The 25,254-nt window shown below is 43.3% G+C and overlaps 1 protein-coding gene across 6 annotated transcripts in view; it reads right to left on the bottom strand.

Annotated features, from left to right (window-relative positions):
- Positions 1-25,254, bottom strand: part of CDH11 (cadherin 11) — a 144,575-nt gene that overhangs the window by 44,465 nt on the left and 74,856 nt on the right. The window contains exons 3-5 of one of the 6 annotated variants that reach the window (XM_027119693.1): positions 12,363-12,455; positions 12,193-12,249; positions 2,246-2,643 (exon numbers count right to left, since the gene is read on the bottom strand). In XM_027119693.1, the coding sequence (XP_026975494.1) occupies positions 2,246-2,473 (228 nt within the window). In that variant the 5' untranslated portion in view covers positions 2,474-2,643; positions 12,193-12,249; positions 12,363-12,455. Of the gene's footprint in view, positions 1-2,245; positions 2,644-5,293; positions 5,316-12,192; positions 12,250-12,362; positions 12,456-25,254 lie in introns of those variants that run through there. The other 5 variants (XM_027119694.1, XM_027119696.1, XM_027119697.1 and 2 more) reach the window with 5 other exon arrangements.

Here is a 25,254-nt window from a genome sequence, read left to right as displayed (position 1 = left end):
CTGCAGGAAATCTAATTAAGAGTCCATGGTTTGCCAAATTCCACTTTTTTTTTTTTTTTTTTTTGCGTTACGCGGGCCTCTCACTGTTGTGGCCTCTCCCGTTGCGGAGCACAGGCTCCGGACGCGCAGGCTCAGTGGCCATGGCTCACGGGCCCAGCCGCTCCACGGCATGTGGGATCTTCCCGGACCAGGGCGTGAACCCGTGTCCCCTGCATCGGCAGGCGGACTCTCAACCACTGCACCACCAGGGAAGCCCCCCAGATTCCACTGAGAGCATCTTATATCACTCAACCTTGAATGTCATCAAATCAAAGGTTTTTAGGGAACAAGTCATCTAGTCTAGTCCTCCTATTCATGGGGAGCTACAGATCAGCATTGTCTCAAAAGGAAGTTCCATAGGATCCAACCACTTTATTTCTTTTTACCCCCATCCATTCCGACATCAGGCTCATTTTCGTGTGTCTAGATTTTCCATCCTCTTCCATCTGCTGACTTTTAGGAGGCATGACACCTGCTTGCTCCACAGAGATGCTGAAATGGCCCTCTAGGTCCTGTCTCTTCTGCACTCCCCACCCTAATACACACCCTGCTTCTCACTGAGAAAGTCCCCGTGGCAGATGTTCTATTTTCTCAGAACAGTTCATGCACAGCTCTCCACATTGTTCAAGCCACACTGTTCCTGCTGTGGCTCAAGTCTCTTCTTCCTCTCTGGGCATACAGCCCATCTCCTTGATGGAAGGAATTCTATGTGCCAATTATTGCCCTGTGCTCCATTTCTCAAGGATACTTCTACTTTGGGTGTAATCTTTCCATTTTGGATATAAATGATGAAATTGCTCTAGTACATCTCTTCAAAAAGGCACTTTTCCAACCCTTAACAATATTATTGAGATGCTAATATGAACCTCCTCCAAAGATGTCAATTCCATAAATATGGAATGCTATTCTCAAGTTAAGCAGCAACTAAGATAACTTCACTGAAATCTATGAGGCTCAGAAATGAGCACCCCACAAATCTGTTCTTGTCCCTTTCCCCCTTCACAGGATAACTTTTACCCATCCTTCAGGTCACAAGTTATTACCACTGTCTCCATGAAACTTCCCTTCATCCCTCCCAAACTTTACCATGTAGACTGAATTGCTAGTGAATTTCTTCATTATTCTACTCCTTGTTTTAGTTTTTTAATTGCTTAGGTAAGTGTCTCTTTTCCACTAGTCCCTGAACTCTTTGAGACCAAGGACTATTTTACCCTAGTTTACCATTTGCCTCACTCTGTACCTTCCCATAGCAGGCTTTATGTTCTTATGTGTGTGAACACCTATCTCCTCGCAGTTAAGGTCACTGTTCTCTAAAAGGTGGCTGTATGTTTTACCATAATTGATATAGCAGGCAGTCAGTTTTTCAAACATCTTTTGTTTGTTTGTGTTTTTTAATTTTGGCTGTGCTGTGCGGCTTGCAGGATCTCAGTTCCCCGACCAGGGATTGAACCCGGGCCTCCTCAGTGCAAGTGCTGAATCCTAACCACTAGACCACTAGGGAACTCCCTCAAACATATTTTGAACTCTCTACCCTTGCACTTTTTGGAGGGGGTACACAGAGAATGCAAGATTTCTCAGTAGTACTAAGACTCTCAAGCCTTCTGAAATGGGTTTTGCTATCCCTAAGCCAAAGTGGATAAAATTCCACCCATTCTTATGACACATCCATTCATCTTGTCAAATATTCACAGAGGCGCCCCCAAAGCTGGACTTTGGTACAGGACCTGGGGATACAAAAATGATGCTGTTCCTGATGGAAAGTAGCTTAGGGTCCAGTGAGGGAGATAGATGAATATGTAGACATGTGTACTACAGAAAGGAAAGCTATGATGAAAAGAGTCCAGAGCATCATAAGAACACAAACGATGGCATCCAAGTTTGGGTTTGGATGTGGTAGGGGAAATGCCCCCAGTTGGAGAATGGTTAAATAAATAATCATCATTTCTCTTCAGTAGACTACTGTGTAACCATTAAAAAACAGAGTTTTGAGGGCATAACATCAACTGGAAAACTGAAGTGTTAACATAGATAAGCCTATGAACTAAAAAAAAAAAAAAAAGGATAAAGGATGTATGAACAATGATTTTGTGGTTTTTACTGATGGCCAGACCATTATTATTTCCCCTCCTATATTTTTGTTTTGACCATCCCCTAGTACAGGGATGGTGGAGAGTGAGAAATAAATGTGGAGTGACAGCAGCCTTACCCTGCCCACGAGCACGGGGTCAGGCCCGGTGTACTCCTCTATCACGAAGAACTGGTTCCAGACCCAGCCTCTCTTGGAGCGCTGCAGCACCTGGCCCTCCTTGCCCTTCTCGTGGTGCCCGTGGAACGAGGGTCGCAGGTGGCTCCTGTGCTCCGTGGCGAAGGCCTGGCTGTGGCACAGCATGCCCAGGCACACCAGGGCGGCTTGTAAACAGTAGTTCTCCTTCATTTTTGGTTACGTGGTAGGCACAGGAGGATGCGGCTGTCACCCCTTCCAGCGACTGTGCTGCGGCCTGGCCACTGGTGGCCTCCCACGCGTCACGCCGAGCTCTCTCGGACTGGAATGTTTCTCCTCGCTGAGCACATCACGTCAGGGCTGCCCACTTCCCCGGTCGGCCTCTGCAGGCAGAAAGAAAGGTCAGACTAGTCGCAGGCTCCATCCCCACTTCATTTCAATTCCATTCTGTGAACACTGACCCACTTTGGACCCTGTTAGGGCTTTGCTCTGGGTACTGAGGATGCAGAAGCCAGTGAGGAATAGTCCCTGCTCTCTGGCTGTTTACCACGCGGTGGGTAAGATAAACACATACACGAAGAAACCCCTCAAGGTCTACAGGAGGATAAAACGTGTGCGCTGTGGGATCCAGCTGCCCAGGTCTGAGTGTCAGTTTTACCATTTACTAGCTCTGGGTTTGGGGTAAGCCGACACTGAGCTTAGCTTGCTCATTTATGAAATGGGCTTGCGAATCGAACTCACTGCAAGATCTACACAGGGATACACGAGTAATACCCCGAAGTCTCTTAGCACAAGGCCTGCTATACAATAGATGCTTCATATTTATCTGTTATTATTATGATCATAACTGTGCCTGGGTATGTTTTTGTAATAGGGAAACTTAGGGCATTATGGGTGGCCAGGAGAGGAACACATAATTGATGGGGGGTGAGGATGGAGATGGCAGAGAGTGGGGACCGTTAAGGAGGACTTCCTGAAGGATGGGATGGATGGGCACAACCATCAGATGAGTTACTGTGCTAAGAAGGGAATGGACGGGATGTCCAGGTAGAAGGAACAGCATGCCCCAAAGCCCAGAGCTGGTCACAAGCATAGCACGTCCCAAGACTGTTCGGCTTACTGGACGGTATAAGAAAGGAGGAAGCCAGCAATGAATCCTTCTAGATATGGGAGGTCGGGGCAGACCCTACGATGGTCACTGATGGCCACTAAAACATCTGTCAGTGAAATAATGGGTCAAATTCTCATTGCTGGATCAATATAGTGTCAATTCAGTAAGCAAGATTTGCTCTTGTCCGGTCCAGTGTCCACCCAAGAACCTGAAGATCCTACCTTAACCTGACAGTCTTTCCAAGGATACTTTATAAGCTCTCTCCAACAAAGAAAAGCAAAATAAGACAGAATCCCCACCAGCTGGTCCAAAGGTCTTGTTCCTGGCACCCAGCCATGACTCAGCTACTCATCGATAGTAAAGATGAGCTGCTAACGCCTTTCCATGCCTCTTGTGGTTTCTCACCTACAGTCACTCCAGTCCTCTCTCCAGCACTCTGGTTCTTCTCTCTGGTCCTTAACTCCTGCCTCAGGTTTCTGGACTTCTTCACGGGACTTTGTTTTTCTGGTGCTGGAAACTTAATTCTCCCCTAAGGAACTTCCAAAGCTCATTCTCCTATCTTAGGATCCTACACCTCCTTCTGGACAGTCATCCTCTCCCCTTGGAGCACCTCTCAGAAACAAGTCGGACCCCTAGTTCCCAGAACCAGACTGTCCTCACTACCACCCCCATCCCCAACAGGAGGGACTCTCAGAAAGTTGCTGGGCATGGAGGATGACACTTCATTTCAACACCAGTGGGTCTAAATGAAATTGGTGAGATTCTTTTTTTTTTGAGAGGTATAGTTGATTTATAATGTTGTGTTAGTTTCAGGTGTATGTCAACATGATTCAGTTATATGTGTGTATATATAGGTTTATATATATATACATATATATATATATATATATATATCCTTTTTCAGATTCTTTTCCCTTATAGGCTATTACAAAATATTGATTATCGTTCCCTATGCTATACAGTAGGTCCTTGCTGGTAATATATTTTATATATAGTAGCGTGTATATGTTAATCCCGAACTCCTAATTTACCTCCCCCACCCCATTTCCCCTTTGCTAACTCTAAGTTTGTTTTCTGTGTCTCTGGGTCTATTTCTGTTTTATAAATAAGTTCATTTGTATCATTTTTTTGTAGATTCCACATATAAGCAATATCATATGATGTTTTTCTTTCTCTGTCTGGCTTACTTCACTTAGTATGATAATCTCTAGGTCCATCCATGCTGCTGCATGTTGCTGCAAACGGCATTATTTTGTTCTTTTTTATGGCCGAGTAGTATTCCATTATATATATATATATATATATATATATATATATATACACATAAGCTGCTAATGCCTTTCCATGCCTCTTGTGGTTTCTCACCTACAGTCACTCCAGTCCTCTCTCTAGCACTCTGGTTCTTATATATATATATCTCACATCTTCTTTATTTATTCCTCTGTTGATGGACATTTAGGTTGCTTCCAAGCCTTGGCTATTGTAAATAGTGCTGCAGTGAACATTGGGGTGCATGTATCTTTTCGAATTATGGTTTTCTCGGGATATATGCCCAGTAGTGGGATTGCAGGATCATATGGTAACTCTATTTTTAGTTTTTTAAGGAATTTCCATACTGTTCTCCATAGTGACTGTACCAGTGAAATTGGTGAGATTCTTGAGTGTTGTAGGAATAAAAACCATCACCTAATTCTTTGCTATATGATTTGGATGAAGTGGTTAGATGGGGGGGAGGGGAATAGGAGAGAGAGAGAATGCATCTTGGCAGAGTGGAATGTACCTAGATTTGGAGGTCAGGTAAACGTGAATTGGAACACCACTTCTACATATTTCAATCAGGGTGGCCTTCAACATGTCAGTCAGGCACTCTTAGCCCCCTCAGTCTCATGTGAACAATAGGGATGACAAGAATTGGTACACACATGCAGGGCTGAAGACAGAGAGGGAACTGGGCACACACTGGATCTCTTCCTCTCTTTCTAGAGCATCACAGTCCAAGCATGCAGCCCTCACTCAGCAGAAGGAAGTGCTCTTGCCCTGCAGGTGGAGATGCCCAGAAGACAGGGGTGAGGTGCTTTCTCTAAGAGAGGAATTGAGGAATAATAGTTACATGGAGGTACCACAGCCATCTGGCCTTAGAGGTCTCAAAAATAAGGGAACTGGTGGCATTCTAATTTGCTGGTAGAACCCCTTTTCTTCTGAGGCTCTTTGATTTCATCAACCTAAGCCTTTCTGCTCCTTTGTAATATGGCAAAAATATTATCTGGGGAGGCCACAGATGTGCATTCATTTCAGGCGTCCGCTGTCCTCAGGACCATTTTATGATGTTTTATGCAAGTCTCTTTTCAGGGAATAGGGAGTTTAGTGTTTGTTGTAGACAGACTCTGGGATATGTAAATGGCTGTGTGGAAGAGAGAGAAAGATTCAAAAGGCAGTGTCATGACTTAACAGCTTCACCCTGAGACTCAGGCATATCAATACTACATCAAATGCTGTTTCTTACAAGGCAAACTGACTGCATGGAAAGAGCACAGGGAGGGACCAGGAGGAGTTTGATCCTACACTGAGGCAATGTGAAGCCATAGGAAGATACCTGCATTTAAGTCAAAAAGCCAAAAATATGATTAAGAATCTGCCACTTAGCTGGTAGTGAGACCTCCCTCAGCTCCGAGAGTGGTGGCTCTGCCTCATTCCCTGTAAAGTGAAGCCACTGGGTGACATTTTCTACAAGTGGTTTCCGGGTTCATGTTCTTGTTTGGAGTTGGGGTGAGATATCTTGGGGGCACTTCTGATTCATACACCATCTCCTTACTATACTGGTTTCCTCTTAATGGTTGGGATGATATCTTATTCACAATTAGATGGCCAATGCCTGAGCTCAAAGCAGGACACCAGTAAAAGCTGAATGTATGATTTGAACCCGATACTTCAAGTTCAAACTTGATATTGCCACCTGAGAATCTCAAGAAGAAGAAATAGAAAAGAAAAAAAGCATATGGTGCAACAAGATCCCTGCCCATTTTACACCATGCCAATTAGTAAGTGTTCATTCACACGGTGACAAATTATCCTTGCATATAAACTGTGAAGTGTATTTGAAAGAAAGGGTTTAATTCAAGTTGATATTTCTGTACCTCTTTCTTCTGGCTGCCATTTTGCTATAAAGCACAATTATTCCTGACACTAAATGTGTTGAAACTAGACGACAACTTTCTTTTTCCTTTACAGAAGAAAAATTCTAGCATGATACTAATGAATTTAAGGGTTTCCACATGACCAATAAACAATAAATTTCACCCTTTGTTAAAAAGGTGAAATTATCTATTTTCTTCTGTTGGACAGAATAGCAAAATCAACTTGCTTTTAAAAGTAATTCCTTGAAACCATTATTTATAAATGCTTATATGGCTGTATGTACTATATAAAGTTATTTTAATGGTTAATCTCAGGTATGTTAAGACGAATTTTAAGACATTTTTTTTACTTTTTTTTTTTTTTTTTTTTTTGCGGTACGCGGGCCTCTCACTGTTATGGCCTCTTCGGTTGCGGAGCACAGGCTCCGGACGTGCAGGCTCAGTGGCCATGGCTCATGGGCCCAGCCGCTCCGCGGCATGTGGGATCTTCCCGGACCGGGGCACGAACCCGTGTCCCCTGCATCGGCAGGCGGACTCTCAACCACTGCGCCACCAGGGAAGCCCTAAGACATTTTTAAATTCAATTTCAGAGTGAAAATTTACTTAGCAAAAGCTTTTTCTAGCTATTGCTCTAAAAACTTTACAAATAGTAACTCATCCATTAATTTCTATAACAAACTTATGAATAGGTACTGTGCATATTCTTATTTTAAAGGATGGAAACTGAGGCCCGGATAGATTAAGCAACTTCTGCAAAGTTATGCTTCAGATAAATTGTAGTGCTGAATCTGAGCCCATGACGTTTGGCTCTAGAGTCTGTGTTGTTAACCAGTGAGCAATACCAGCTATCACCACTTGTTGGTTTCTGAGATTCATAAGGAGACGATATGGACACTGTGATAAAAACAGTAACCTAGATGCCACATGCAGTAAACCAGTATGAGAACCTAGTGTATACTCATAATATGACTATGATGAAAATGTTAATAACAGTAAACATTTGTCCAGTGTTCTTGTCTGCCTAACATTCTTCTAAGTGCTTTCAATGAGTTGAGTCATACATTTTCACAATAAGTCTGCACAATAGTATTATTGTTATCCCCATTTTACAGATAAGTAGTCTGAGGCATAGCAAGATTAAGTAACTTGCTCATAGTTCCACAGCCAGCAAGTGGAGGAGCTGAGATATGAACACTGGATGCTTGGTTCCAAGACCTGCATTGTTATCCCCTATAATCCCATGTGATACTGCCTCTCTAAGAGAAGGCTGAAGATCAAATATGGACACATATCATAAGACATATCATAATAGTCTAACGATGAAAATAATTTAAGTTTTGGTGGCACTCTGGTGGGGGGTAATACTGTAACTAAAATATTAAACCAAACTAGAAAGAGGAAAGCATTTTATAGCAATGATCAAAGTGAAGAGGAACAGGAAGTGATTATATCAGTTCATCAGCAACACAGTACAACCAGGTCCTTGAACAGCACTAGTACACAAAAGTAAGTCTTTGCTTTTTTATTTTTAAACACCCTGTTTCAGGATTTCTATATGTATAGGTTAAAAAAGATGTGTTCAGAAAGATTATTATTATTTGGAAATGCTTCTAAAATCTAGAGATCTGGTTGATGTATGCAGTGGTACAGAGTCTGCAGGAATCACTCATGAAAATGAACAGGAGACCGCCTTCCTAAGAAGACCTTCATGTTGTTAACAACTAAGGAAATATATCAGTGTTCTAACTGGTTTTAATAAAGACCCCCCAAGGCAGTTCTTGAACAATCCTTCCTTTTAAGCACTTTCTAGCAGTATGCAAGAATGTCTAAGCATTGAGGTTCCACTAAAACATACAGGAGGACTTTATTTTATGATGGGAGGATATTGCTTGCAAGGAAAAATAAATGTTGTTGAAAGTCACAGGAGTAATAACATGACAGGAAAATGGATTTGCAAAACCACCAGCTCTAAGTGGAAGGCTCGCCCCTCTATCTTGAGAGCAGATAGCCCATCATAAGCTACTGAGCCTTGAGCATAAAACTCACTGTGTTTGCTTTTGTCTCCGTTAAAGAAAATGACATACGGGTGTTTAAGTATATTTGGACTCGTGCTGGAAATTGTTATCGGGTAGAGAAAAAAAGACGAAAACGCTTAGCAAAAATCAAACGGCTTTGGTTTCTTAGCTTTCTCCTCCCCCACAGAGCTGGAAGGATCAGACAGGCTGACCTGTTCTTTTCATTTCCAGGGAGTTAATTTACAGTTAAAGACAGGTTATCATTACAGGTTATCATTACATTAAGAATATTACCGAGCCCACCACAACTCAAAACCTTATTCTGCAAGTGCAGTGTCCTCTTGTCAGGAGCTCAGGGGCTCTGGTCCCCACTGCAACAAACACAGCTTTGTGACCAATCGGATTCCATTATGCAAATTAATTCAAGCATATTTTATTCCCCGTTCAGATCTCATCACTCAGCACTGAGCTGGTCTCTAGTTTCAAATCAAATCACAGGAATTATGCCATGTCTGTGGAAATCACAGAGAATGGTGAGAGGAAGTATTACAAGAACTACTGAATCACATTTCTTCCCCGATTTCTACGCTTGGAGCAAAGCATAAGCTTGTGGTAAGTCACTTCTGCTCAGGTGCAGAATACACAGCAGAGACTGCCAAGCAGGCATTGTATATGTTACTCCACTCTCTGATACCAAATTCAAATGTTAAAGTAGGTAGCAAAGGGCTTCCCTGGTGGCGCAGTGGTTGAGAGTCCGCCTGCCGATGCAGGGCACACGGGTTTGTGCCCCGGTCCGGGAAGATCCCACATGCCGCGGAGCGGCTGGGCCCGTGAGCCATGGCCGCTGAGCCTGCGCGTCCGGAGCCTGTGCTCCGCAACGGGAGAGGCCACAACAGTGAGGGGCCCGCGTACCGCAAAAAAAAAAAAAAAGTAGGTAGCAAAGAGGGGTCCTTATCAATGACCGTGACGTGCTTTAAGGGCAAGTGGAATGTTTAAAACTGTTCCATGTAAGTTTCATTCTCTACTTCTAGAGAAATAGAGAACCACAGGAGTGTCAGCTTTGGAAGTGAAAAGATCAGACCATGCCTGGTATTGGGAAGGCCTGGGTCCAAATCCTAGTTCCATCACTTATGGGCTATATAAAGTTAGGTAATGATAGTTGAAATTATCCTTGACGAGGTGCTTGATTTTTCTAGTACTCGGCAGTATACTCAGGGCTTGATATACACCATTTAACTGTATTTTCACCACAACTGTATGTAAATATCACCCACAATATAATCTACCAGGAAACTGAGGTTGTGAGTGACGAAGTAAATCACTCAAGGATACACTCTGAAACGGGCAAGGCTGCAATTCAAATTCAAATTCCTGTGACTGCAAGACCCAAGCTTCGGCTTTGCCTGGCTCCCAAACACCAGAGTCCATGTTCCTGATCTTCAACACAAGGACATGGTTCAGACCATCTCCAAGGATGGTCTAAACTCCATATTGTATTTGACATTGAAACAAATCTTCGTTAGATGTGAAGTTCATTTGAGCGTGCACAATCAGCCTTTCTATTCTTAGGCTTTTGTGGCCGCAGAGTATTCTGGAGATCCATCTTAAGTCCCCAGGCCCCAAACATATAGAATCATTCACTGATTATTTATTAATCTTTTCAAGCAATTAAATCATCTTCAAATGATAAGATGACTAAACACAATCTGTGATATGAAGAACTTACTATTTTTGCTCTACTCAATCCTTAAGGTAGTCTTTTTCTCACTGTAATATTTTAAAATGTTAATCATTAAGATGAATAAAATATATCATCACATAGTTAATAACACTGTCATCAGTATCATCTCGGGCTATGAATACACACCCTATATGAATGTGTGGAAAGAGAGAGATCTTATTTTCCATTTTTCTTCTGCATGAGTGAAAGTACCTGAGGGAAGATTAGGGCAAAAATGGTAATGATAAACAGATGCTCGACATAATGTAACGTCATTTGTGGTATCAAAGGCCTGTACGTAAATCTCTCTTTGTCTCAGAGCAGTGAATATCTATAAAGCTTTCTTTACTTCCTGGTTCCTTCATTCAGCAGTAACTTCTCACAGTGCCAGACCTGGGTTGGACCCTGGAGGCTGCAGTGCCTCTCTGATCTGTAGACTCTACTCAAACAATGGTGAGACAGTTGTCTAAGCAGATAAATGATCGTATCATGTGGTAAGTGCAAACAGGACTGGGTAAAAGAACACAGAGGAATCAGTGACCACATCTCTGCAGATGAATTTGTAACATATCACTCCTGCCTTCTGGTACTTGCCTACTCCAGCCCCTTCCAAGCAAATACCTATATTAACAGTGTCCCACATCTGGAGTTTCCACTCTCACCCAGAGCCATGGATGACTGAACCACATATAGTCCAGTGATAACCAAACCATAAACCAACCCCTGATTTTATCAAACTGTGTAACCTCGTTCAAAAAGATAACCTGGGGGGCTTCCCTGGTGGCGTAGTGGTTGAGAGTCCGCCTGCCGATGCAGGGGACACGGGTTCATGCCCTGGTCCGGAAGGATCCCACATGCCGCGGAGCGGCTGGGCCCGTGAGCCATGGCCGCTGAGCCTGCACGTCCGGAGCCTGTGCTCCGCAACGGGAGAGGCCACAACAGTGAGAGGCCCGCGTACCGCAAAAAAAAAAAAAAAAAAGATAACCTGGGTGAATCAGATTCACTGGGGAACTTTAATGAAAGAAAACAGAACCATTTGCCAGTTAGTAAGGGAGCTGAAACAGAAGGTTATGAGGCAGCTGGGGGATGGAGTAGCCACAAAGTGACATCTTATGGCCAGTGTTTCAGTGAAATCGAAGTATGAGCAAGTCAGTTAGAAACCAAACAGAAACAAACATGGCCTCTGTCCCTGAGCCAGGTAAATGGCAGAGCACATGGCCCTGTTATCTGAAGATCTTGGCAATCAAGGACTTCCTCCAGCTGTTGTCTCCACAGGGCCCAGCCCTACTGATATTCTGTTTCTGAATTTCTATAAGGTTGTTTGCACTGCCCTCCCTATACATCAGATGACAATTAGCCCCTTGTATATGAGCTAACTTGAGTGCTTTCTTTTATCATCAAACAGCAAACCTAGTAAACTATCAATACAATAATCAAGAGGAAAAGTTAGGTGGTTCTTCCCCTGGTCAAGGGTGAAGTACTATCGCTGTGGAGATCCTTTGTTCAGATGTAGAAAATGCCTATTTCTTCTCTAAATTTCCAAGGAATACTGGGCAATAGGGAGAGGTGTAGAACAAAAGTCAAGACACTTGTGTTGTAGCAAAGATTCTGCCACTAAACAGTTGTGTAACCTTAGAAAAGACACTCTTCCTTTGGGACTGAGTTTCTCCTTCTATAAAATAGAAGACTGGCAACAGCCTGTTAAGGAGCTGTCTAAAGGAGCCTGTGAGTCTGTGCTGGGCTGAGACACAGCAACTTTCCCTGGATGGAGAGAGATGAAAATTCATTTAGAAGGCCTGGATCCTGCTGCACTGGCAGGGCTGCTCCATGCACAACTCCAGGAGGCCCACTTACATCAGATATAATGTGAATGGGGCCCTCTGGGACTAGGCAATGCAAGACCTGCTAATGTGACAGGTATTAAAACCCAGCATTAGGAGTCAGGACTTTACCTGATGGCCAGTGGGAATCCATTAAGTTCTCTGGTCAGGAGATTGATGGAGTCTGAGCTGTCAGGGGTATACAGGATAAACCAAAATGAGAAATGGCAGTTCTGACAAAATTGTTGAGAGCATGGGCTCAGGAGTCAGATGGGGTTAGGGGATTACAGCTCAAGAGTTACTACTCACTACGTGTGTGACTCAGCCTCTGTAGGTCTCCACACTGCAATGCTGAAGATGTGAAGAACACCAGGACCGGTCTTAACGGGGGAGTTCTAAAATGAAACAAGATGGTGCATGAAGAGAACTCCGTGTAGTACTTGACATGGGCTGGTACACAGCAGGTGATAAAGACGATAAATTAGGAGTTTTGTTCCTTCAACAAGAATACATAAATATGTACTATAAGCCCTGGATGCATGAATATGGCATATAATACACATACAACATGCAGTACGGTGCAAGCCTCACCAAGGTCTCCAGGAGGCTATCCATTAAGGAGATACAGACAAACCGATATTTATAATAGGGATTGCTAAATGCAATGATACTAATATATGAGTCCAGGGAGACTCCTGGAGTCATTGCAATAGTTCAGGTGAGAGATAGTATGGTTCTGAACTAGAAAAATAAGCCTTGTATGGAGGAAAGAAGGCCTTTCTAGAAATCATGCGATGTGAAGGGCCTTGGGAACTGGACAGATTGAGGATAGAGGATGCGACTGCAGTCTGGGGAGAGTGAGAAGACAGTGGTGCTGCTTCTGGCCTCAAAAGAAGAAGACACTGGTTTGGGGATAAAGAGCATGAGTTTGGTTTTAAACATATTAAGCTTGTAAAGCCAATGGATTGATGCTCAAGTGGAAAGCTCAGAGTAAGTCCAGTTCCCAACTTCTTCCAGTAGTAGGTATTGTCAATGTCAGCATTTCTGTTTCAAGTTCGGACATTTTGTTGCATTAATCAATCTTAGAATCTCAGAACTGGGGGAAATCCTAGCTTAGATTTTCCACTATTCGTCCTTCTTCAACAGACAGATGGGAAAACTGAGATACAGAAATGATAAGTAACTTGCAAAATAAAAGACAGCATGAACAAAACCTAAAGACCTCACTGTATAGAGTGAAAATATAGGGGGAGGAACAAGTATCGACAGTGAAAGATAATTTTTATAACATCTATCCTGCCCTTTCCCCTCAAAACCTGGATTAAAAACAGTCCTCCTTTTCAAACGATTTCTATGAAACGGCCAGTCCAGGTTCAAGAAAGGAACAGACATTCAGAAATAAGGACCTGGGAGCTCTTTAAAGATGATCAGTGGAGAACTGGAAGAGGAAAAGCAATCTACATGTTCTCACTAGAATGTGACATCCTGCAGAGAACCACAAAGTCTGTTTTTTAAAGCATAAACAATAAGAGGAGGAGTTATCCCAGGGTGGCCTTAATAACTGACAAGGGCTTGATGTGGTTTTTTGAAATAATTACTAAGGCGAGGAGAGAGAGAGTGCCTCCAATCACCACCTCCGAGAGCCTTTAGAATTCTGAGAAGGCCAGCCTGTGACCTCAATCCACTGCGGTCCCCGTGCATCCGTCCAGCTTAATCAGCCACTGAACAGGAGTGAGGAATGGAGAGTCAAGCTGCTTCCAATTATCAGAAGCTTGATTTTTACCCGAGTGTGGGTGGGCTGTTCTGGAGGTCTCTTTCTAATGGACCTCCCCAAACTATGCTATCATGCTAGGAGTAGACTAAACTCTGCCGTATTTTAAATGGCTTTTTTTTTGTATCTTTACATACCCCACAGAGAGTCCCTGCCCCTCCTTGTTTTCAGAAACCAGACGCCAACAATAGCTTCATAATGATCGCATTGTGGTTTCAAATAATCCAATCTTTGAAGCCCAATTCTTTCTTTTCAAATGCACTAACATCAGTTATCAAAAGTAAGAGTTTTTTTTTTTTTTGAAAAAAGTTAAGCATAAAAGAAAAGTAATGGGATACAGCAAACTAGTCAAGTGCCTTGTACGTGTGCAGAGCATTTTCTGAAGCATATGCCAAACACTCTCAGACAGGCAGGACTTTCAAAGGCAACGCTAAGTGTCTTTTGTGGCTCTCAGATGATATGGTTCACTTAATTAGATTTTCTATAATCCCAGGTTAATCCTATTGTGAATTACAGACGTGAGTTCACTTGCTTGGCAAAAACATCTACTGCTACAAATGCATTTCTGGAAAAAATACATACCTTACTTATAATTCATTACCAGAGTCATTATCACAAAGAGACCTACTTCATCCTCTCTCTCTGCCAGGAAGAAGGACCATTTCCATTCGTTTGATCACACTGTACATTTTTTTTTTTTTTTAGCGGTACGCGGGCCTCTCACTGTTGTGGCCTCTCCTGTTGCGGAGCACAGGCTCCCGACGCGGAGGCTCAGCAGCCATGGCTCACAGGCCCAGCCGCTCTGCGGCATGTGGGATCTTCCCGGACCGGGGCACGAACCCGTGTCCCCTGCATCGGCGGGCGGACTCTCAACCACTGCGCCACCTGGGAAGCCCACACTGTCCTTTTAAACAATTTAATAAGGGCACTTTTAACCCTTCCTTTTCCCTAAGATTTGGGAACATAGCCAAGTTCTCACTGAATTCCTTGCCCCTGGCTACAGTGATGTATATGCCGACATGGCCTCTGCCCCTCATAGGGTTTAAAATTTAGACTATAGTGTCTCAAGAACTTTTCTACATATTAGAATTAACCAGAGGGGAGCGAGGTTATTTGAAAAATCCCATCGCCAAGGCCTTACTCTAAACCACTCGAAAGCAAAGAAACCAGGATTCAGTATTTTTGAAGTTCCCCGGGTGGTTGCAGTGTACATTCAAGCTGAGAACCACTGATCTAGAGCTATACCCGCCAATGTGGTAGCAACCTAGACACATGTAGCTTTTAAAATTTAAATTCATCTAAATTAAATGAAATTTAAAATGTACTTCCTGCACATGCAAGTCCCATTTCAAGTGCTCAATGGTGATTTCAATCATCGAAAAACAACTTCTCTTATTAGTCAGCGTTGGTCTTGGGCACCAAAACATCCTCATCTTAAGCAGAAATGCCTGTTCAGGGAATGAAGGTAGACAAAGAACACTGTCTAGGCATTCAAAACCTGCCATGAACTCATTGCTACGGCCAATCATCTAGACCTCAGTTTTCCTATCTGTGGAATAAAGGGCTGGGTAACACAGTGACTCTCCACATGACATTAGCAGAATGCCTGGAGAAATCAAGGGATAGGACTACAATGGGTGGGGGATGGCTGAACCAACAGGCCCCATACTCCACAGCAAACAGGACACACAGCTAGACTGGGCAAAATGCTACCTTGAAAAGCAGTTCAGCTGCCTTAGAAACAATAAAGGAAAAAAGAAACCGCTTCTGAGATCTTGATACCTAACAGACTTGCTGTCTCAATACAGCAACAGTAAGTTCGTTCCTGCTTCAGTGCCTATAATCTCCTGGTTTAGGGAGGAGGTCCGGGCTCAGGAAACCATGGGACCACTGACAACCGACAGCTCACTTCACCTCTGTGAATCTGTTTTCTCTTATGAAAAGAAAGGCAAATGATGCATGACCTCCCTGGCTCCCAAGTTAAGTTGAGGGTCGAATAAGATAATGGTTTGGGAAGCTCTTTGTAAAAGCATAATGTGGGCTACGCAGGTGAGGGGACGCATGATGAAATGCTGACAGCAGCGGCAACTTCCATTTCTTTGAGTAATTTTTAAAGTTTTGGCTTTTAACCTTTAGTGGTGTGGATTGTAGATAAATGTAAATGACCTGTTACTGTTACAGAAAGGAGATGTGATTTCACTCCTCTTCTCTGATAAGGTTATAAAATCTGCCAGATGCTACAGATGTACATGGGCATCCTTTTTGTTTGCCCCAGGACCAGAGGGAATTCTGTAGTGGTGACTTGTGAAGACACTGACCTCCTTGCCTAGAGGATGGTGTGTGTGTTGGGGAGAGGGGGCTGGCTGATTCCAGCAAGGACCCAGACTTGATAGGGATAAAGGCCAGAAGTTTCTCTGCAGAGACTAAGGGGTCTTTCAGTTATCCTTGATATGGGATGAGAATGGAGCGATGATAAGGAGTATGGACAAAGCTGCCAAGTACTTGTCACATGAGAGGGTGGGCTCTCCTGACCGGATGAGTTGGGGAGGCCATCTTGGCAAATCACTCATTCTCCATTCAGCCTGCTCTTGAAACAGCCCAGTCCATGGGGAAGAGGGGGGTGGCATAACTGTTAGTGAGTTATCATCTACAAACTAGGTTCTGTTTTTTTGAGCACCTACTGTGTGGTAGGCACCTTGCTAGGTGCTAGATGCTTTATGTAGATTCTTTATAGCCTCTCTCCCTCCAGCATCTTTGAGTTTTGCATTATCACCTCCTTTGTCCAGATAAGGAAACAAGGGCCAGAGGAACTTCACTTTCAGAGCATTCGGTTTAGTTGGCACCTGAAATGAAATTTGAAGCCATATATGGCCCATTCGGAAGCTCTTATCTTTCCACCTTTGATGATGAACGTCTCTGTAATTGTCCTCTGAAGGTCTTAATTTTTCCTTCTGGGGATGCTCAGAGCTCAGCAGGATCTTATTCCACATCACAACCACTTAATAAATATTTGTAGGATCTCTGCAATTGTTAACTGCTACAAACTTAGGTGAAACATATTCTTTGCTCTCAAGAAACTCAGGTTACTAGCATTTTTAGAGTGCGTATTTCCTCCAAGAGTCTTGCAATTAATTCTCCACTTCAAACAAAACCAGTCCCTTAACATTTCCTTAGAGGAATTGTCCCAACCCTTCCCTAGGTGTTCTCCAGCCTGCCCCACTCTTCCAAACAGTCCTTGAAGGAATGCATCGTGATTTCCAAACCTCTCTCTCACATTTTCCACTTTAGAACAAAATTTTCCTCTATATCCTTCACTGTCTCAGCCTCAGAGAAAGTGCTAATGAGTAATAATATGCAAGTGGTGCAGGGAACTATAGGAAGGCAGCCAGACAATAAATGTCTTCCAACAATAGGAACCAGCCCAACATGAGATAGCTCTGTGAGATCTCATGAGCTAATCATCATTGAAAAGATTAGGTATGTAGCTCATGGAAGGAAGGATTATGCCTTCATGGAGGCAAGTCCCACACATCAACGGTTCATCTGAGGGCATCCAAGGTGAGGCCCAGAAGTATTCTCTGACAGGAAGACCACTGGTTGCTTCAATACCCACACTGCAAAGGAGATTCAATCCTGTTTTTAACAGCAAATGGAGAGGTGGTGACAATAACCTGTTTTTTTTAACAAAATTACGTAAACAAACAAAAAATATAAAACTTTAATCAGTGTATAGAGCACCAAGGTGACAAAGTACAATGGGATATTTCCCAGGTATGCCATGATGTCTCCCCAGGAGAAGCATGTGCAGCAGGGGATGGGTTCTGCCCTTGCTCTCAAGAATCTTACATCCTTTAATCAAGTACCTCTTTCCAAAAAGATTTTATCAGAAGGGCAGACTTTTGCAATCCATGGTACTGCTGGTAAAGTGGAATGGGCTCTCTAGCATCACCCACTAAGGGGAAGTCCCTTGGACCAGAGTTGCCCCAGTCACACAAGGGGCAGAGGAAGACTGAACAACAAAGTAGTTATTGTATAAGTCATGAACTTTATCATCAAGGACTTACTTAGCCTTCCTGGCAAGACATCCATGACAGAGATGCCCACTCTTGCATCTCAAGGATGGCTGCCCTCAGGGACATAGAAACATGACTTGGTCTCCTCATTCAGTCTCTTCCTGCTTCTGAATACAACCTCTTCACTGGGTATCCCAGGCTGGGACCCTCTGCATCCCCAAGGTCTAAATTCCTGTTCTCCATCTTCTATGCATAGACATTTTAAGATCTAAACTCCAGCAACCTAGTAAATCCCACCCAGAACTCACAAGGTCGGGGTGGGTTGGGGAGGGGAGAGTCAGAATTTGAAAGCTAGTTGATTTGACAAATATACACATTCAGAAAATACTAACAACCCCAGATTAAGTAGCTCATTAAAATGAACAGTAAAGATGAACATTCAGAGAGGTCAAAATATACTCAGGATGGCATAGACACTTCACCCAGAAAGGAAATAGGACCTAGATCTGGAAATAGATGGGTAGAATTTTGGAATGTAGAAGTGGAAGGACAGTACTAAAGCCCCCTTCTTATTCCTCCTCAGAAGCCATGCCCTCCACATCATGAGTTGATGCCTTGTTTCTTGGGAAACCCACTACCTAATCCTCACCATGACTGCTTCTCTGGTGATAAGCCCAGTTGGACTGCCTAGGACTTTGAGGTTGTACCTAGGCCATGCCAGGTTTTTCTCCCTGGGGTCTGCCCCTGACTTTGGCATTTTTACCTACTTCTTGGGGTCTCCCTTCTATCTGGGCAGAGGAGACAGTAAATGATGCTGCCTCCTGCCTGTATCTGCTGTGTAACTCTGGCGATGACTGTACTTCTCCCTCAGATGTATACCCTTTGGACCAACCCAGAGCAAGGGCTCTGGGATTCTGGGATCTTAATATTTTCTATTGCATTAGAGTTATTCTAGCTAACCGCTCCAACCAAACACAAAGACACGCATGCACGCGCACACACACGCCTGTGTTTCACCTTCCTGCCCTTCCCACTCTGCAGCTGAGATGTCCCAACAGGCCCTATGGCAGAGTCTCTGCACCTTGCTGCTGAATCATGTTTTATCCAGCAGGGAGTGAACTGAACCCTCGGCTGCTACATAAGTTAAATTCTTATTTTATGTCAGTATTTCACCAGCTTGTACACCCTCTTCAACAGATGCCCAGCCTTCAGTTCTTGGGTAACCATTAAGATCTTCCTACAGGAGAGGAAAGATTTAACTGTTACCCAGGATGCATCCTGGCAACAGGATGGAATGGCTTTTCTGAAAAGGGAATGGCTTTTCAGATTGTATCCAGATTGAAAAGTGACTCTTACCATAAGTGAGAATAGAGTATAGGTTTCTTGACATGAGGAGGGGATGGAGGTTTCACTTTGAGAACACTCAGAGTGAAAACACCAGTGATATCTAAACCAAAATCCAAAAAATATCTTCCTGGGGTCATAAGAAAAAGCAAGCAGACATTTTGTTGAACACATTTAAAAGAAGCAACATCTCCTTCAAATCATTACAAGTCACAAACTTGGCACTGAGATTGCACTTTGAGCAGGTAGATGAGAAAAGATACATTTTTTTTTTTCCTGCAGAGAGTAATGAATTGTTATACAGCAGTAACTAACACAACATTGTAAAGCAATTATACTTCAATAAAGATGTTAAAAAAAAAAAAAAGAGTAATGAAGACCTTAAGAGAAGGATGTGATTTTTTTTTTTTTTTTTTTTCCCAGTGAAGCCATCTTGGAACAAGAAAGCATGATAAGGAGGAAAAATTCAGATTATAGCAGAATAGTGAAAATTCTTTTACTTATAACTGGCTAAAGAATTTTAAGTCAGTTCCTTAGTGAGCATGGAGAATCGGAGTTTATTTTGGAGACAACTAGACATCATGCATACTGGATAAATGGATGGCTTCAGAGTAAACTGTTTGCCCATATTCTATTGTATGGCTCTGGTAATCCTCAATACAGTTCCTTTTGCCCATGTCCTACACAACAGAAAACAAAAGCAATTTTTTTAGAGAGAACCTGGTGTCAATGGGCACACACCTGGCATTTGCAGTCAGGCTTGTGGTGTGCTGAACTGACAAAACTATGTTGCAATTACCCTTGATAAAACTGTTTTAATATGGCTCACTTTTCTTGAGTTGGGTTGCGTGTTGAACCAACTCTTGCTTTGCTAAGATGGGGCAGATTTCTAGGATCACAAACTTGCCAAAAGCCCTTTGTGTTACAGCAGAAAAATTTCCACTCCCAATCATATGATTTAGGAATGAATACTGGTTTGGGTCTCAGAAAGCCTGTGTGTTTCCAACCCTATCATGCCTGATGTCAAGCCTATCAAATCATAGTGGGCAGGTCATTAACTTTAGTGGAAAGCAGGGGTGCTAGACTTAGCAAATGAAAGTACAGGACATCCAAATAAATCTGAGTTTCAAAGAAACAACAGTTATTTTTAGTATAAGTATGTCTTATAAAATTTGGGGGACATATTTATACTAAAACACTTTGTTGTTTATCTGAAATTCAAATTTGACTGGAAGTCCTGTATTTTGTCTGACAAAGTGGAAACATTTGTACAAATAAAGAACTGGACTAGGTAAGCCAATCTTCAAGCTTCAAATTATTTTTATCCTAATTTCCAGAATCATTTTGTCTTCAAATATCTTCTCTGTGAACTCAGAATTCTCTTGCCTATTTCTTCACAGAAGCAACATCACTGGGCAGAAGAGATCACACTTGGGTAAATGTTGACAGTTTGGGAGCTTTTAAAATCAGTGTAACTGAGGTCAGAGAAAACCACGGAAGGATTTTAGATTTCCCAGGAGAAGGTAGAATAGGCCATTGGATATTGACAGGCGACCTACAGTGTAAAAGGCCTAAGGATGAAAGAATTATCTATAGTGCTAATTGATTGAGGAATTAGGAAGAATGAATGTTCTCTTTCATCCTCTGACTTGACACTGGTTCTGAGAAGATAACCACTACCCAAAGCTGAGAGTCAGGATCATTCATATTAGGAGCATGTGCCATGCTGGATTAGCAGGCAGCTTCCAAGGTCATTTCAGGAGGCAGCATTCGTGGACCTTTATTCACACACACACACACACACACAAATTAATAAAAATGCATTTGCCAAACGTGCCCTCAGCATGAAGTGGGAACCTGGTGTTAAGCAGAGGGAATAACAAGAGGATGTTGTCATGGTCCTCAAGTCACCGAGTGTCTCATGGTGGTGGCGGCGGGCTGGGCAGCAGCCTGGAAAATTGGGAAACAATGTGGAAGGTGCTTTGATGGGGAAGTGAGAGAGCTGAGAGAACTCATAGGAGACTCACATAAATGAGGGCACGAGCACGTGGTTGGGCAGAGAAGACTTAACTTGATAAGCCAGAATTAAGTCTTGAAATATATGAATGAATCAGATGTTCAGGGTCAGACCAGCGGGAACAAACATCTAAGGCGTGGAATTAGATGCTGTGTTCGGGTAACAATGGGAATGTGGGACTGTGAAAGCACAGGAACTGCTCAAGAAGAGGAAGTGGGTGAGGCAGGAAAGGTAGGCACAAGGCAGACCACAAGCAGAAATAATAAATAATAATTATAATACTGATAGCGTTTACTCTTTGGCCAATGCAGGTGAAGGCAATGCTTGAATTCATACCTGTACTGCAGCATGGAAAGACGGAAAGTCAGCAGCAAGTCAGCTGACCATGCAAGAATAGCCAAATGTCCATCACTGTGGTTCTCCTCTGTCAAAAATAAATGGGTGTCTGCTTCAATTAGTCATTTTTCATCGTTAGATGTGTTAAGACCTTAGAACTCAGAAGCAGCAGAGTGCCTACGACTCAGATTTAAGGTGAGTGTGTTACGGCTGTGGGGGAAAAACAAAACCCAAAACCAACCACATCTGTCCCACCTTCAAGGGTTGGTGGTTGGGGGAAGGGACAGAGAACAAAGGGAGAGGCAGATAATATATTGTATTGCATGCCTGCAATAATTAGACCCTGAGCTAGGAGCGTGAATGGTACTTGAACTCCTTACAGTCTTGTGATGTAGGGATAATTATTCCTACTTGACAGATGAAACGGAGAATCAAAGAACTTAAGTTCCCCAAGTTCTGACACCAGATAAAATGGCATAACCTAAATTTGACCCCAGCTACAGGAAATAAGCTCAAATACACGTGCCAAGCATTCTCCAAATCCCTAACAAACTCAGCCAAAGAAAAGTGGCTCTTGGTATAACAGAGGTGGTGCCTATGCAAAGAAGGAAATTAATTTTATTCTGATTTCCCCTGATCTGTACTGTATGTACCAAATCAGAGCCCTCTTTGCAAAATTAAGGGGATTAGTTATCTTTCCATTCAGTCAGAGTGGCATTATACTTGCATGCAGACATTCCTAGCTAAGCAGAGGAATATCAAGTTTTTACAAAATCATTCAAGAGGTGAGACCTAACCCTGATTAGCGTTTCAATAAGAAGCCTAAGACTAAATAGAGACTAAGCACAGGATCACAGAGGCAATTAGGCATCTTCTAGACAGCCAAGCTTTTCCTCAGACCAATCGACTTGGAGCAAATGAGAATTTTTTTTCCTATCTCTTTCTTTTTTCCCCCTGTTGTGAAATGCACTGCTTTAAATAACTGAGGAGGTGACAGCAAGCCCGTTAAAGAAAACGTTTGCCCATTAAGTGAGGCTTAATTAAACAGAGCACAGGCTAATTGCTCTCCCATCTAATAAGTGGTACACTGGTTAAAATGATTCTATTTACAGTGTTTGGTCTGGGAGGCCTGTGATGACACCCTACCAGTAAACTAGGGGAAAAAAACACACAGAGATTTTAAGAAATCACATGCCACTTTGCAAAGCAATGGATGAACTGGAGATGTGTACATGCAAATGAAGTTGATCAAATATTAATATTTATGTCCGGTTACTCTCTCTTTAGATGTACTCAGAACGATGAAGCTACATTCACTTATCCCTTTAGATGAGGCATTTGGAATTACTGATAAAAGGCTTAGCTGTAGTACCGTGAGGGTCTAGTGATTGAAATTCTCCAAGAGTGCATCATCAATGCTCCATGACGATGGGGCTCGTATGTGTTTTGTTCATCATCTTACTTCCAGTGGGTAGCTTGATATATTGAGCACGTGGGAAGCATTCAATGAATACTTGTTGATTGAGTCTGTGGGAAAAGGCTTATAGTGGACACATTTGTGTCTAAAGTGGTAATCCTAGAAATGAGCTTGGATGGTATTATAGCCTGAATTGTGTTTCCCTAAAAGATGCTGAACTCCTAACTCCCAGTACCTGTGAAGGTGACCTTATGTGCAAATAGGGTCTTTGCAGATGATCAAGTTAAGATGATGATGAAGTCATTAGGGTAGACTCTCATCCAATATGACTGTTGTCCTTATTGAAAGGGGACATTTGGTCACTGGGGAACACCATCTACAAGTCAAAAACTGCCTGAGGCCCCCAGAAGCTAGGAGGATGGCAGGGCACAGATTCTCCCTCACAGCCCTCAAGAAGAAGCCCACTCTGCCAACACCTCAATTTTGGACTTCTGGCCTCCCAAACTGTGAGACAAATTTCTGTTGTTCAAGCCACCCAGTTTGTGGTACCTAGTTACTATGGCAGCCCCAGGACACTGACACAGAAGGAGAAGGGCAGAGTGCAGGCTGAGCAAGACGGGAAAATAGCCCATTGCGATTGTCAGTTCTTCCCAGCCACCCGCCCCCGGGCCATGAGCTTACACCCCCCACCCCATAAGCCATGGGCACTGCTGTGGCCAAGAGCATGGGGTTTAAAGCCTACCTCTGCTCTTCCTCATCACATGCCTTCAGTTGAAAAGCGGGGGAATAGTATAGCACATTTCTCCTTGGGTGGCTGTGAGCATTAAATGAGATAATTCTTGTGAGGTGCTGGACACTGTATGTGGCATGTAGTAAGTGCTCAATAAATACTATTTCTTATCATTGTCAGCATTAAAGCCTCAGCCCCTAGAACTTTATAGTGTTGAGGTCAATTTTACATTTCTCTGGTTTGTCATCGAATCAGTGTGCACATGGCTGTGTCTGGACTGTCCACATGGATCTGGCTGGTAACGTACGGTGCTTGGAGTCCAGGTGGGCCCCTCACCATTGGAGGGTTGTGGCCAAGAATTCAGGCTGTTCACACTGGCTTTAACAGGTGGTCTCCGGCCCTATATCATGCCCCACCCCACTGAGCACACACACAGATTTATCAGTAGGAGGCACTGGAATCTGCAAAGGCCTGGCCATACTGGAACTGACCTTGGAGGCCTGAACAACAGCAGGGCAAGCCAGGGGTTGGGCTGCTGAGTGAGCGTGGCAGTGGCCTCGGTGAGGCTGCTGGGAGCCCAGGTGATAGCGAGGGCTCTAACTCTGACTAGCATTTCAGTGGGAATCCTCAGGTGAAAGAGAACACACCTGTCAGTCAGAAGGCAAGGGGGCTGCAATGAGGGAGGTTTCTAGGTCCTCCAGATCACCATACTGTATAATGTGTCCAGAGCTCGATGATTATTATCTTACTTACCCCTCACAGCAACTCAGTGAGGTAAGAATTACTATCTTTACTTTACAAATTAGGAAAGTGAGGTTCAGAAGTCCTTTGGTAATTCCGGGCAAAGTCGCAAAGCACATCAGTGGCTGGTATTCCAACCTGGTGGAATCACAGAGCTGCCCCAGCTAACCATTATGCTCCACTGCCTGCCGGCACTGTCCCTGCTGGAACGTTGCCCTCAGCGGGCAGTATTTAAGCCAGACTGAAGACTGCAGTATCAAGTCCTTCTGCTGATAGTTTATAGTCACACACTTAAAAAGGCATAAATGCTTCTTGAATACCAGTAGTACTCATCCTTAATTTTCCGCATTGTTTATGAGATGCCTAGAATGGAACAATCACAACAATAATTCATACTTTATAGCACTTTGTAATTTACAAAGGACTTGCACACACATTAGCTCATGTTACACACCAGCCAACAAAAGTGAGGGTTATTATTATCCTTGTTTTATTGATGGAGAGTGAAAGAACAAGTCAGACTAATGTTCAGAGCTACTAGTGAAGGTGAAGGCTGCTATCTGAGAGTAGGGCTTAGGCTGAAAATCCTGCCCCAAGAAAGGAAAAACTTTCCTTGAGGGGGAACAGGGTTTCCAAAATCAGCTCCCATTTGGCCTTCTTCTCATCCAGGAGGACACAGCTGATTAACAGCGGCCAGTGGTAGGGGGGGCTCACAATCACGGGGTGCTTATTCCATGCTGAATACTGCACCTAGCACTCTATGTGCTTTATTTCATTAATCTGTGCACAGCCCTATGGGTTTTTTTTACTACTGTTATCCCCATT

Source organism: Aethalodelphis obliquidens, unplaced genomic scaffold (genome assembly GCF_003676395.1).
Source record: "Aethalodelphis obliquidens isolate GAN/ISIS:26980383/991018 unplaced genomic scaffold, ASM367639v1 scaffold20, whole genome shotgun sequence".
NCBI classification, from domain to species: domain Eukaryota; kingdom Metazoa; phylum Chordata; class Mammalia; order Artiodactyla; family Delphinidae; genus Aethalodelphis; species Aethalodelphis obliquidens.
This window is presented reverse-complemented; position numbering and strand designations above follow the sequence as displayed.